The 12,608-nt window shown below is 35.0% G+C and overlaps 1 protein-coding gene across 4 annotated transcripts in view; it reads right to left on the reverse strand.

Annotated features, from left to right (window-relative positions):
* Positions 1-1,434: 1,434 nt before the first annotated feature.
* The window catches only part of ppp1r9alb (protein phosphatase 1 regulatory subunit 9A-like B), a 30,009-nt gene continuing 18,835 nt past the window's right edge, over positions 1,435-12,608 (reverse strand). For 2 of the 4 annotated variants that reach the window (XM_026204369.1, XM_026204368.1), the window contains exons 12-20: positions 10,891-11,045; positions 10,162-10,489; positions 9,968-10,025; positions 8,816-8,887; positions 8,479-8,683; positions 7,906-7,950; positions 6,293-6,409; positions 2,672-2,860; positions 1,435-2,588 (exon numbers count right to left, since the gene is read on the reverse strand). In XM_026204369.1, the coding sequence (XP_026060154.1) occupies positions 2,412-2,588; positions 2,672-2,860; positions 6,293-6,409; positions 7,906-7,950; positions 8,479-8,683; positions 8,816-8,887; positions 9,968-10,025; positions 10,162-10,489; positions 10,891-11,045 (1,346 nt within the window). In that variant the 3' untranslated portion in view covers positions 1,435-2,411. The remainder of the gene's footprint in view (positions 2,589-2,671; positions 2,861-6,292; positions 6,410-7,905; positions 7,951-8,478; positions 8,684-8,815; positions 8,888-9,967; positions 10,026-10,161; positions 10,490-10,890; positions 11,046-12,608) is intronic. The other 2 variants (XM_026204370.1, XM_026204371.1) reach the window with 2 other exon arrangements.

The following is a 12,608-nucleotide window of genomic DNA, read 5'->3' on the forward strand; positions in this document are numbered from 1 at the left end:
AAACAAAAGACATGGATAGAGGTTGACAACATAGTCAGACTAGGCTCTAATTGATGGAATATAGAGACGCATCATGGGTCTGATAGAATAGATACCTGAACAGAAGTTATACAGACAACTCAAGATAGAGCTCCACAGCAGACAGTGGCTCTAATACTTAGGCTGGAGACATGAGCGCAGGGTTATTGTTTGGTGTGACTGGCACAGGTGTAGTGTTGATGAACAGGCACAGACTTGTGTGCTAGACAGGCACAGAAACAGATGCAGGTGACGCAGGCCAGTACTCATACTGAGACTTAGTGAATGCTGTTTTACCAAGTCACCAACACCACAAACTCAAGCTAGTGGAATATATTCTGCTTTTATCAGAAACTCAACCTTTTAATGTTTTTTTCATAAAATAGTGACTCTATTAAAATAAAATGTTGCGTTTTGTGTCTGTAAGTGTATAAACGTATAAGAGACAAGTAATATGCTATTGTTTATGTAAATGCACTACAAGCTTTAACACAACACACACACACACACACACACACACACACACAGATGTTTTCCTTTCATAATGGTGGCATTCAGATCTAATCATTTTTTATACTGTACAAACTGTATTTTCTATCACTTTACCCTAACTCTAAACCTACACCTCACACAAAACTACAGGCGTTTTCACATTTCAAAACACTTCATTCTGTATGATTTAGAAGCTTATTTCCTCATGGGGACCAAAAAAAGCCCCCACGAAGCCAAAATTTAGTGGTATTACTATACTTGTGGGGACATTTGATCCCCCTAACATAGGCAATACCAGTAAACACACACACACACATACACACAATTTAGATTTTTTTTTGCACCCTCAGATTCCAGATTTTCACATTTCAATTTGTAAATATTGTCCTATCCTAATAAACCATACATCATTGGAAAGCTTATTTATTCAGCTTTCAAAGATTGACCATTATGACGAGTTTTGTGCTCCAGTCACATATATACATGGATGTATGTTTGTGTGTGTATGCATTTAAAAATGTAATGTAAGTTGTGAATAGATTATTGGAGTGCATTTTACAAGAAAATTATATTTCAGTCTTTCTACTTAAAAATTTGACATGCAATTAATTGTGTAATTAATTCAAATTTAATTAATGCACTTAACTGTAATAAGTAGTGAAATAATTTAGTCTTTTTCATTACATTTAAAACATTTTATAATACTGTGCCAAATCAATTTAGCTACAAACATGTAATCTTCAAAGTTTGTGGGTTGAAACCTGGCTTATTATAATACGCCAAATAATAATACAGCTATTAAACCAATAAAGAATTTTCACACGTCAGTATGAAATCACACATAAAATGTAGGTAGACTGCTAAAATGACAGGGATTCAGTATGTTGGGTGCATCATCAGAATAAATGCAAAATCAGTTTGTGGTGAACTTTGAAAGATCATTTAATTGACAGTTCATGGGATATCTTAGAAGCTACATGTGTCATGAGGTACAAACAAATGTCCTAAAATTAAACAGAAATTCTTAAAAAAAATACATAAAAATAAAAATATGTAGTTGTAAAACATTTATTAAGACAAGTAAAATCATCATCATTTGGGACAGAAGACAATGAATTGCTCTCCTCTTTGCAGTAAAATGTACATCACTAAGAGTTATGTACAGTAGACATAAAAAAAAGAATAAAACACGGATGATACTTTCCAAAAGAGAAAATCTGTTTAGGGTGGTGAAGTGCTCACTTAAAAGTGCACACTAAAGAGGGCGCCGAAGCTTACCTCTGTTGCCCCTGGAATTGTGTGTGCATCACTTTGAGAGATTCAAACGAGTTAGTTAACTTTAGCTAAAGTACAGAGTGTGCACCAGCAGCTCAGCTCATGATAATTTGGCATTAATTCTAAAAAAAAAAAAAAAAAAAAAGCAATTGATGATCTCAACATCTGACTGACTGCTAGATATTTAACCTCAGCGCCCTCTGGTGAGCAGCCGTTTTAGTACCATGTACAGCATCCCAAAACATTCAACACTCACAACACTCAAGCAAATCAGTTAAAGGCAATGCACATCCTTTCTGGACACTTGGATTAAGTTCCCATATTCTCAAAGTGCTATTATGCATGTTGAATGTCAGTGTGACGGACAGGAATCGATTCTTTAACTCCTGGGTTGTATCAAAAAGAGACATTAATAACAAGCTTTTTAAAGACACAGTTACAGTAAAAATATATGTTCTGTCAGGCTTCACTGGCAGAGAAACTCTGTGACCAGCCTTGCCGTTTCTTTCTCAACTGTCTACAAATCATCTGTGTGTGAGACAGTCTACTCCATTTCTATCAGCACACATTATCATTACTTGGGACGGTGAGCATGCGTGCTCGCGGTCCTTGACTTTGTCACTACCTCAGCAGGCAGATTCTAGGTTTGTTGGTTGACTGCTTTTATTCTTGGCCTCTTTTTCTCTCCCCCTTTCTTTTTCTTTTTTTACTTGCTGCTTTTCGAGTTTTTCCTGAGCCTTCTTCATGTCTTTTAGTCTCCTCTTAATGGTGGAACGGTCTCTTTGACTAGAAATGCCAAGCTCCTGGAAGACAACACATATTTCGGTGGAATATTATTTCAATTTATGCTGAAAATAGAAAATAATCCAAATACACAAGGACCAACCTTAAGTTTACTGCTGTCCATGCACAAGAGATGTTGACCATCAACACCCTTCGCTGTAAACTCAGCTATATACTGTTCCATATTCATGCCCATCAGCCAGTGACAGACCTGCTGATTGGTCCACTCGGCAAGTGGGCGGTTCTGCCACACGTATTGCTTCACCGCTGGAAGAGGGCCATCATCAAGAGTCTGAAAATAAGAGAATTATATACTGTATTTATGTTTGAACTAGAAACACGAGAAGAGTCACAAGGTGTGGAAGACTGCAATACACCATTCTGATATGAAAAAAAGAACACTAACCTATATATGTTTGGCTTATTTCAATCAAACGTTCTGTTCATTTTGTGTGCCTGAATTAAGAGTGTGTGTTTACTGATCAACAGACTCCTACCAGGGCAGACAGAATCTAGAGCACACTTCTGAAATCAGGTCAGAAGCAGTGGAACTGGACTGAAGTCTGAAATCAGATGTTCTAAAGTATTGTGTTGTAGCTCTTTTCAATAAAATGTAGTGACCAGGGACTCAAAAAATGCACTACTGATCAATCATAATCTTCTGAAATTATCAGTACATCAAAGGGATAGTTCACTTAAAAAAATGTTATTCTGTCACTAATAACTCATCCTGATGTTGTTACAAACCCGTAAGACTTTCATTCATCTTTGGAACACAAATAATGATATTTTTGATGAAATCCGAGAGCTTTCTGACCCTCCATAGACCGCAACGCAACTGACATGTTCAAGGCTCAGAAAGGTAGTAAGGACATCATTAAATGAATCCATGTGACATCAGTGGGTCAATGTTATGAAGCTACGAGAAAACAGTTTGTGCGCAGAAAAAACAAAATAATGACTTTATTCAACAATTTATTCTCTTCCCTGTCAGACTTCACTGAGCTTTCAGGAGAGTACTACGATGCATTTGTGTATGTGTTCAAGTCAAGTCACCTTTATTTATATAGCGCTATTAACAATACAAATTCAAAGCAGCTTTACAGTATTAAATAGGAAAAATAGTGCGTAGTAATACAAAAGGAAAACGGTAAAAACTATTTTAGATCAAGTCAGTTCATCATTAATTCAGTGATATCATCTTCCAGAGCATTTAAAAATCTTCCTTTGCTCATTCCTCTGCTTGTAAACAAGGCACAGTGCATGTGTGTGTTTTCTATGTCAGAAAGCCGTCTCCTGCATCAGCAGCACCACACGCATACATCATGCTACTCTCTTGAATGACAGCGAAGACTGACAGAAGAGACAAAATTGTTGAATAAAGTTATTATTTTTGCTTTGATTGAACCACTGATGTCTCATGGACTATTTTAACAAAGTCCTTACTACCTTTCTGGGCCTTGAGTGGGAAAGTTGCTTTGCTTTCTATGCAGAGTCAGAAAGCTCTCGGATTTCATCAAACATATCTTCATTTGGTGTTGTGAAGATGAACAATGGTCTTATGGGTTTGGAACGACATGAGGGTGAATAATTAATGACCGAATTTTCATTTTTTTTCTCTGAACTATCCCTTTAAGATTGATGTATTTAGCAGATCCCTTTCGCCAAATTGACTTACAATAGAGGAACAATCTATGTCAATAACTTTTTATTCATTTATTCATTACTTCTCATCTCATTTACGTTTTGTTGAGATTTAATTTGCAAGTTGATGTAATTTCATATATAGTGGGTTTTAAACATTTGAATTATATTAATTAGAAATCTTAAGTGGTGATAAAATTGGATATTTACCAGCCACTATTTCTGGAAGGTGAGAAATGCTGTCACATAAAACTACAGTATTGTATGGCTTCAGAAGGCTTGTAATATTCCAGAGGTGTAAAAAGTACTCAGAAATATAACTCAAGTGAAAGTACAGTTATAAAAGTACAAGTATCATACCAAAAACATACTGAAGTAAAAAAGTACAACTTTGAATTGTACTCAAGTATTAAAAAAGTAGAAGTACTTTTTTTGTCTTACAGACATACAGAAGTTAGATTATAGGGAGAAAAAAAACTAAAACAAAACTAAATGCAATGCCACAGGTCAAACACATCTACAGTATCTAGTGCAACAACAAAAGGGAATACAGTGCAGCACAGTTGAACACACAAAAACAAAAAACAAAAAAATACAGGGAACTCTCATGCCATCCATGACATATTACAAATAGAACTTATCCACTACCTGGATATGACTGGATACATGAATTACAATTAATTTAACATACAAAGTTTTTAACACTTTTTTTGAGATTGGTTACATTTTAAATAAATAAAAAATAATAAATAAATAAATAAATAAATAAATAAAAACTTTTAACAGCTAATAGCTCTATCAAACCAGCAAGAAAATAATGAATGAACTTTTTGGGGGAAAACAACTTTGCTAGCTCAGTATGCTTCCTCAGATTTGATGGTGAACTTTTGAAGCCAGACATTACCTGATGAAAGTCAGAACTGAAGTAGAAATGTGTGTGCTTGATGATCATTGGTTCTCACGTCAAGCACGCATGTTTGAGCTTCCGTTTACCATATTAAATATGCATAAGATAAAATAGAAATCTAATGTAATTTTCAAGATGAAATCAAATTGTAAGGAGTAAAAAGTACTGTTTTTTTTCTTTAGAAATATAATCAAGTAAACGTACAAGCAGTCAGTTTAAACTGTACTTAAATAAAGTACAAATCCCCAAAAAATAATACTACAGTACACTAATCAAGTAAAATGACTTAAGTATTTTACACCCCTGGTCATAAACTACTTTTATGAGACTTTCATTGTACTTTTTTGACCATTGCGGAGTTGGACATTTCATAAAATGCTTTCATTTTACAGAAAAGAGCAGTGTGACCATTTTTCAGAACACTTCCTTTTGTGTTCCCCTGAAGAATGTACAGTGTGTCATACAGGTTTGGCCAATGACACACCCAACACAACTTGTAAAATAATGTTACCTGTGGCAACATCTTACCAACAGGGCGTTGAAAGACTGTTGCAATCATTTGGGAAATTCCACATACCATGCACATAAAAAAGACACTGGAGAGCTGCTTCACTCACAACCACACACACACACACTCCACATGGATAACAGAATTTACTGCGGAAAGATCCTTACCATAGGCAAGTTGCACAGAGTGCATTAAGAGGAGAGAAACCTGCTATCCTGTACATTACTATACACAGATGGAAGAGCCTAGAAGTCACATTTACTGTTGCCTGATGAAATTTCACAAGTGAAATCCAGTCATTTAAATAGAAATCCATGCAAAAAAAAAAATCACATATAATCTGCACATTGACCAACATAAAGCTGTTTGGTTTGAAAGTGACTCGCTGAAACTTTACTAATGTGAATGCACCTGTATACTGCAGGCCTGAGCCATGCTGTAATAGTGAAATGCTACGACATGCATGCTGAACTATCACCTCTCTTTCTCAAAGCTATGAGAATAATCTCATTCTTTCCATTCCTCCCTCACATTCCATCGGCCTCTTCAAAACAACTCACAAACTAAAAGTTCAAGCTCAGGGCTGATCAAATATACACATATGAAAATTGCTAACCATTAACTACAGTTAAAGCTCATGCAGTGGTGACCCGATGGCCGCTCACCTCGCAGGAGGAGAAGGTATGTGTGTGCGAGCGCCCGAGGAGACGGGGCTCTTTGAGTAACCCCGCCAACACAGAGCGAGGACTACCTGCGATCGAATCATCCGTAACAGACAAGCTCTGAAATAAGCAGGACACGGGGACATACACATGTAAACAGACACATAAAAAATTACTCACAAACGGTTTCCACATATACTGTATTTACAGGATGGGATGCTAATAAGCACGCATTTTTAAAGCAGATAATGCTAATGGTTTAAAAGGTCACTAAATGTGTCACATCAATGCAAACATCTAACCAGCTCCTCAACGTTCACGCTAAAAAACCTTTTAAACAAGACGAGAGTTTCAGTGTAATTGGGCAACTGACAAACAAGCTAATTAAAACAATAATAAATAACAGCTTATGTGCAAAGATCACATAAATGTATGTATATAAATTTAAATGACATTAATGTCGTAAAAAGCTAATATATATATATAGTTTTTGTTTACACAATATGTGTGTATACTGTGTGTATGTATATATAAATACACACACACAGCATTTTAAGACTATTTTCATGTATTTCCATGTATATATTTATATTCATATAACTGATATCATATATAAATATTTAAAATGTATAAACTTAACATGTATGCATGTGTGTATTTATAATAAATATACACAGTACACTTACATATATTATGTAAACAAATACATTATTTTTAATGCAATTATTCATTTTACAGCACAAATATAAATAAATAAATAAATATATATATATATATATATATATATACACACATACATACATACATACATACATACATACATATAGTGTGTGTGTAATTTTCATTTGGAAATTAAAAACATTAAATTAAATTCAATAGAAATGCATTATATAAGATGTGTTCAAGTCACAGTATGTATGAATTGTACTTTAATAGATTTGTAAAAGAAAGAAAGAAAGAAAGAAAGAAAGAAAGAAAAAAAAGAAAGAAAGAAAGAAAGAAAGAAAGAAATAATTTTTTAATTACCCTAAGCACTTTTATTTACTGTATCTGGTGCTTTAATTGATTCCTTTTTTTCCCTCCTGAATGCTTGTTTGAACTAAATATGGTGAAATGGAGTGGTGGCAGTGGTGATATTACCTTCAGAGTCTGGAAAACTGTACCAGTGGAGAACAATTCCAGAAACCAAAACCAGTAGAAACACAAAACTACATTGCATTACTTGTACAAGCGGGCAATGGAGCGTTATCACACACTACAACTACTATCATGCATCCCTATCATGTGTTAGTGAAATGAATGAATGTCTAAACCTGAATTAAATCAAGTTATTAAATCATTCTTTAGGGTATGTTCTCAGACACAAATCTAGGTCTAGTCACTAAATGAACACAGTTCATGGCAATGCTCCATATAGAAACATGATTGGATGTATCAGTGTGGGCCAAAGGGTATATTGTGAAAGAGTGCATTTACTACAGTGGAGCATTTCATCTTTCAACAAAGCCACACCAAAAACTAGTCCACTAAGGTTAGTAGCAGCTGCTATAAACTGAATGTAATTACTGTCCTCACACAAAAAATACTTTGGCAGGAGTACCAACTGAATACTGTACCAAATCTAAGGAGTGAGAGAGAAGAGATGGCCAGGAGAGGTTGGTCTGTTTTGAAGGAGATTTCACAAACACACATACTGCATAAGCAAAATGACATATTGTAGTAGGGTCCAATGTGCATGATCATGCAAAATCCATGTTCAAAAAGTAGTAAGAACATCTGACCTTTTGAACAAATGAGTTGTAGTGACAATAGTGTAAACATTCCCTATTCATTCGTTTTTTTTAACACATTCCTTAAACTTTTGTTTACTGCCATCTTAAAATGAGATTTTAAATAACAGATTTTTTTTTTTTTTTTCAAAACAAAAATAGTACAGTACAGCCTTCAGAAAATGTTTTATTACAAAACTTGACTTCCTGTTGGGATCAAAGACTGAACACAATGAGATAGCTTAAATATTAACTTAAAATGACTCCCAGGAATGCAACCGACTGCAACCTTGCAAACGGAATTCTTTTTAAATGGCTTCAGTCTAAATAATCACTTAAAAATGCATGCATTAAATCACTGACAACATACCTTATTTAAGACAACATTATTTAAAAATAAAACATCTGGACCCTACTCACCTTGTTGGCACGATCCTCTATGTATGCCTCTGAAGGAGTACGAGGCAGACTGCCACTGGATGCAGATCGCTCTTTTTCTCGCTCTCTCTCTTTTTCCTTCTCTCTGTCCCCAAACCAGGAAAATGGCATGCAGGAAGGGATGGAAGAGATGGAGCCAGAGGGGGAAACATTGCTGCTGGACTCATCCAGTAACTCTCCTGATCCCCTGAATTTGGACGACAAAGAATTCCTGCTAACTGCTCTATATCAGAGAAGACCTGCACATTTGAAAATGATTTGAAACTATTTAACTTCAGCTAATCTAGTGGGTTAATATTAGGAGATTTGATATTCCCACCTGCTCCCTACAGATCCTCTCAGTGTGATGCTCTCCCGTTTTTTGCCTTTGCCACCGGATCTGCGGATACCACTACAGGGAAAAAGAAAGCAGAATAACAGTTTAAATTTCAGGCCTTATCTACTTGATTGGGGAAAGACAGATATCTGACTGTCAAGATTACATTTTAATAATATATTCTAAATTATATCATGTTTTAAAGTAAACAACACCCAGGAATAAAAAGTGTGATCATTTAAGTTCTCCCCGTGTCCTTCCAAACTATGATGGTTTTCTTTATTTTATGAAAAAGAACATTTTATTTTCCATATTCTGAAAGTCAATGGGGTCCAAAGCTTTCAAACTCAAAAAAAAAGAAAAGAAAAAAAGGACATAAAAGTAGAGATTAATTAATCTATACAAAATTTTGCTGAAAAGACGACAGACAGTGTATCTTTGTATAATGAACATATCAAAAAGCCTTTCAATTTGAAATCATAACTGTTATCAAAGCACCAAAATGAATCAAATATGATAACACAAAGCTTAAATTTCAACTAAAGGCCAATTCTCACTGGACCGACAAATGCCAACAGACACTTTGTCAGGTTTTTCTGATCAGACCCCTATTGGCATCTGTTGAATATCTTGATTTTGCTGACTGAACATGCTAAACTGACTCTAGTCCAGTCGTGGAATGTCTAAGTATGGTACTGCAGTCTGATTGTGCATGTTGGGCGGCGTCTGTCAGTGCAAGTGTGAATTGGTGTTAATGTAATACCTCACTGATTCTCATGTCTTATTATCAAAGACCATTATGTTTTACGATCTCTTAATTTACCATTCAAGTTATATGGATTTAATTATTTCTAGCCTTTGAAGAGCCTGAAAGTTTTGAAATTAACTTTCATAATAATGGATAAAATATCTGCAACTTTCTTTAAAATATCTTCTACAGAAGAAAGAAAGCCATACACATTTGAAACGACATGAGGGTAAAGAAATGGTGAAAGAACTGGGTGAACTATTCCTTTAACTGAATGGTGGGACTTTCTGCAGTTTTGTGATTAGTCCCATAATTTTATTTACATTTTTTCTACAAGTCGTTCATCTCCTCATATTGTTTTTACCTAATTTTGGCACACAAGAGTAAGGTTGCTGGCCAGGCCATACCTGAAATCTGGGAATCGTCTTTTGGTCTTTCGTGTTAGTGAACCATCACTCTCTTCATCTGAAAAACAAAAGAACAATTCAATATCTTTTACATTTCCTCATAGTCTTCAGACTGATATTGAAGAGCCTAAGTAGAAAACCAGTGGAAGCAGCAGATATATATAAAAAAATACTCTTTAAGAAATGAGTTGTACCTCTGCTTGCTCTGCTCTTGCTGCGCTCCTTGCCTTTGCTCCTCCTGTTTCTCAGGTTGAGGAACACACTAGAGGAGGACTGTGAGGAGGATGGGGACTGGTGAATGGAGGAGTCTTTAGGTGGAGACAGGCTGGCTTGTGTGCTGCTGCTTCCGTGGGGTGTTTGGCTCTGCATAAATACATCACCTCTGCCTTCACTTCTTGGTTCACATGTTTGGTCATGACCAAACTGTATGGATGGAACAGGTATGGCTAGGCTCTCGAGGTAAGACCGCCTTCTTTCACTATTTGTTCTGTCCTGTTTGTTGTCTTGTGTGCACACAGATTCCTAAAAATGAGATCAAATTAAACTTTGATTTCTTCAATCCAAATTGTTAGAGAAAACATACAGGATGAAGGTCAACATATTAAACAGATATTTATATTTATCGTGTTAGCACACACTGCTAGTCTTGAGGTCAATTATTAATCCATGCAAGTTAATATGCTGACATCTTTTTTTTTTTTTTTTTGTCTTGGTAATCGTTAATCAAAATCTGATCCTTTGCTTTGGCAAAACAGAAACGTCTGATGCATTAGCATGTCAAGGTAGTATGAGACTGTCTGAGTGAGACTCTATATTAATAGCAAGAAATAGGCAGAGATTCTTCAGGAGTGCCTAGTTTAAACTGACAATGTCCTGCAGTGAAACTCTGTGAGGTGCTTTTGAATGTTTGTGGTTCAATGCACCTGTGATTGGCTTGGTGCCTGTGAGCCTTTCGCTGACTCTCTGAGTTTACTTCGGGAGGGCCGCTTGCGTTGAGATCCCTGTGCCAGCTTGGCTTTGGCTCTGTATACACTGCAGTCAAGGCGAGTCGTCTGAGGAACATCTCCCCAGTCTGCATCTGAGGACAAACCAACATTTACATTTATGCATTTAGCAGATGCTTTTATCCAAAGTAGGGATATGCCGGTATCACATTTTCATGTTGCGATTAAATGCTCATGCTTTTATCACGGTATATGGTAATATCATGATATTGCAATTTAGTTTTAAAAAGTGGTCAGAATATAGTGTAACAGGTTTAATAAAAATTTTTAAGATTTAAATACAATAAAAAAATATATACTTTTAAGTTTTACACAGATTAAAGTGCAAAATAACTATAAAGACTAATAGGTATCACTTTACCATAAGATCTCATTAGTTAACCTTAGTCATTTGCCACAGAATTGATTAATCTTTGTTAAAAAATACAAGTCTTAGTTCATGTTAGCTCATTAAATAACACGGTTGCAACTTTTGATTGTTATAAAATATTGGAATTAATTTTTCATTGGCAGTTTATGTTAACTAATGAATTAACTAATGTTAACCAATGAAGCCTTAATGTAAAGTGTGATCGAACAAGAAAGAATCAAAATACTTTCAAACAATATCTAGTGCATGTTGTAGTCCAGATTAAATTGTTAATAAAGCTTTAAAATAAATAGTCTATTAAGTCTACATATTTAAGTATTTGGGGCTGTGATGAATACCATAGCAAATCCACAAATCTGAATGGCTATTTAAATCTATTTAAATACATTTTAGAAAGTAGTGCAGCTGCTTTATTTATGGAGTTTCCAGGGTAACGGCTGCATTTTCTGCAGTTTAGCGCCATCTGCTGTCAGAGAGTGAATGTGTTTTCATTCAGCTCGTCTCTCACGCATTCCCCCATGTGCTTCTCATATGTGTTTGAACGCACATCAGAACGCACATGCTTCTTTCAAGCAGCATACAGCGTTGTTATGCACTTTGACCAGCTGATGGGAAATACATTTTGTAATTTATAATTATTCACAGTATTTAGAAACACACGATAACAATATTGTGCATATTTATTACCATGATATATTGAATTAAGCGTATTTTGCATAAAGCGAATTACTTAAAAATCATTTACTTGCTTTACTTTATTCAGGCTACACAATTTATTATTAAATTTTTTTTACCAGTGTCTTCTCCCTGGAAATTGAACCCACAACCTTTTTGCGCTGCAATGCAATGGAATGCTCTACCACTGAGCCACTAGAGTTGTAACGGTATGAGATTTTCACGGTATGATAATCGTCTCAGAAAACACCACGGTTATACTGTTTCATGGTATGCGGTATTAAACAATTAAAACAGGGTTTTTTTTGGGGGGGGGGGATTTATAAAAAGAATATAAAAAGCATATATACAAATATACGATCAAAAATGGTGATAATGAAAATGCATACAAATTTAAATTTAATTGATGTTTTAAAACCTTTATTCTTTTATGTTTTTGCAAAGGGCTGCACAACAGATTTACTAAATTAAAATGAGGAAAAAAATTATATTCCCTAATGTTTATATAAATTATTATTATTTTAGAAGTAGGCTACATTATAGTACAATCGTAATTTCTGTCAATTTCTTCCAGTTAAAAAGCAGACTTTTA

Source organism: Carassius auratus, chromosome 26 (genome assembly GCF_003368295.1).
Source record: "Carassius auratus strain Wakin chromosome 26, ASM336829v1, whole genome shotgun sequence".
In the NCBI taxonomy this organism is placed as follows: domain Eukaryota; kingdom Metazoa; phylum Chordata; class Actinopteri; order Cypriniformes; family Cyprinidae; genus Carassius; species Carassius auratus.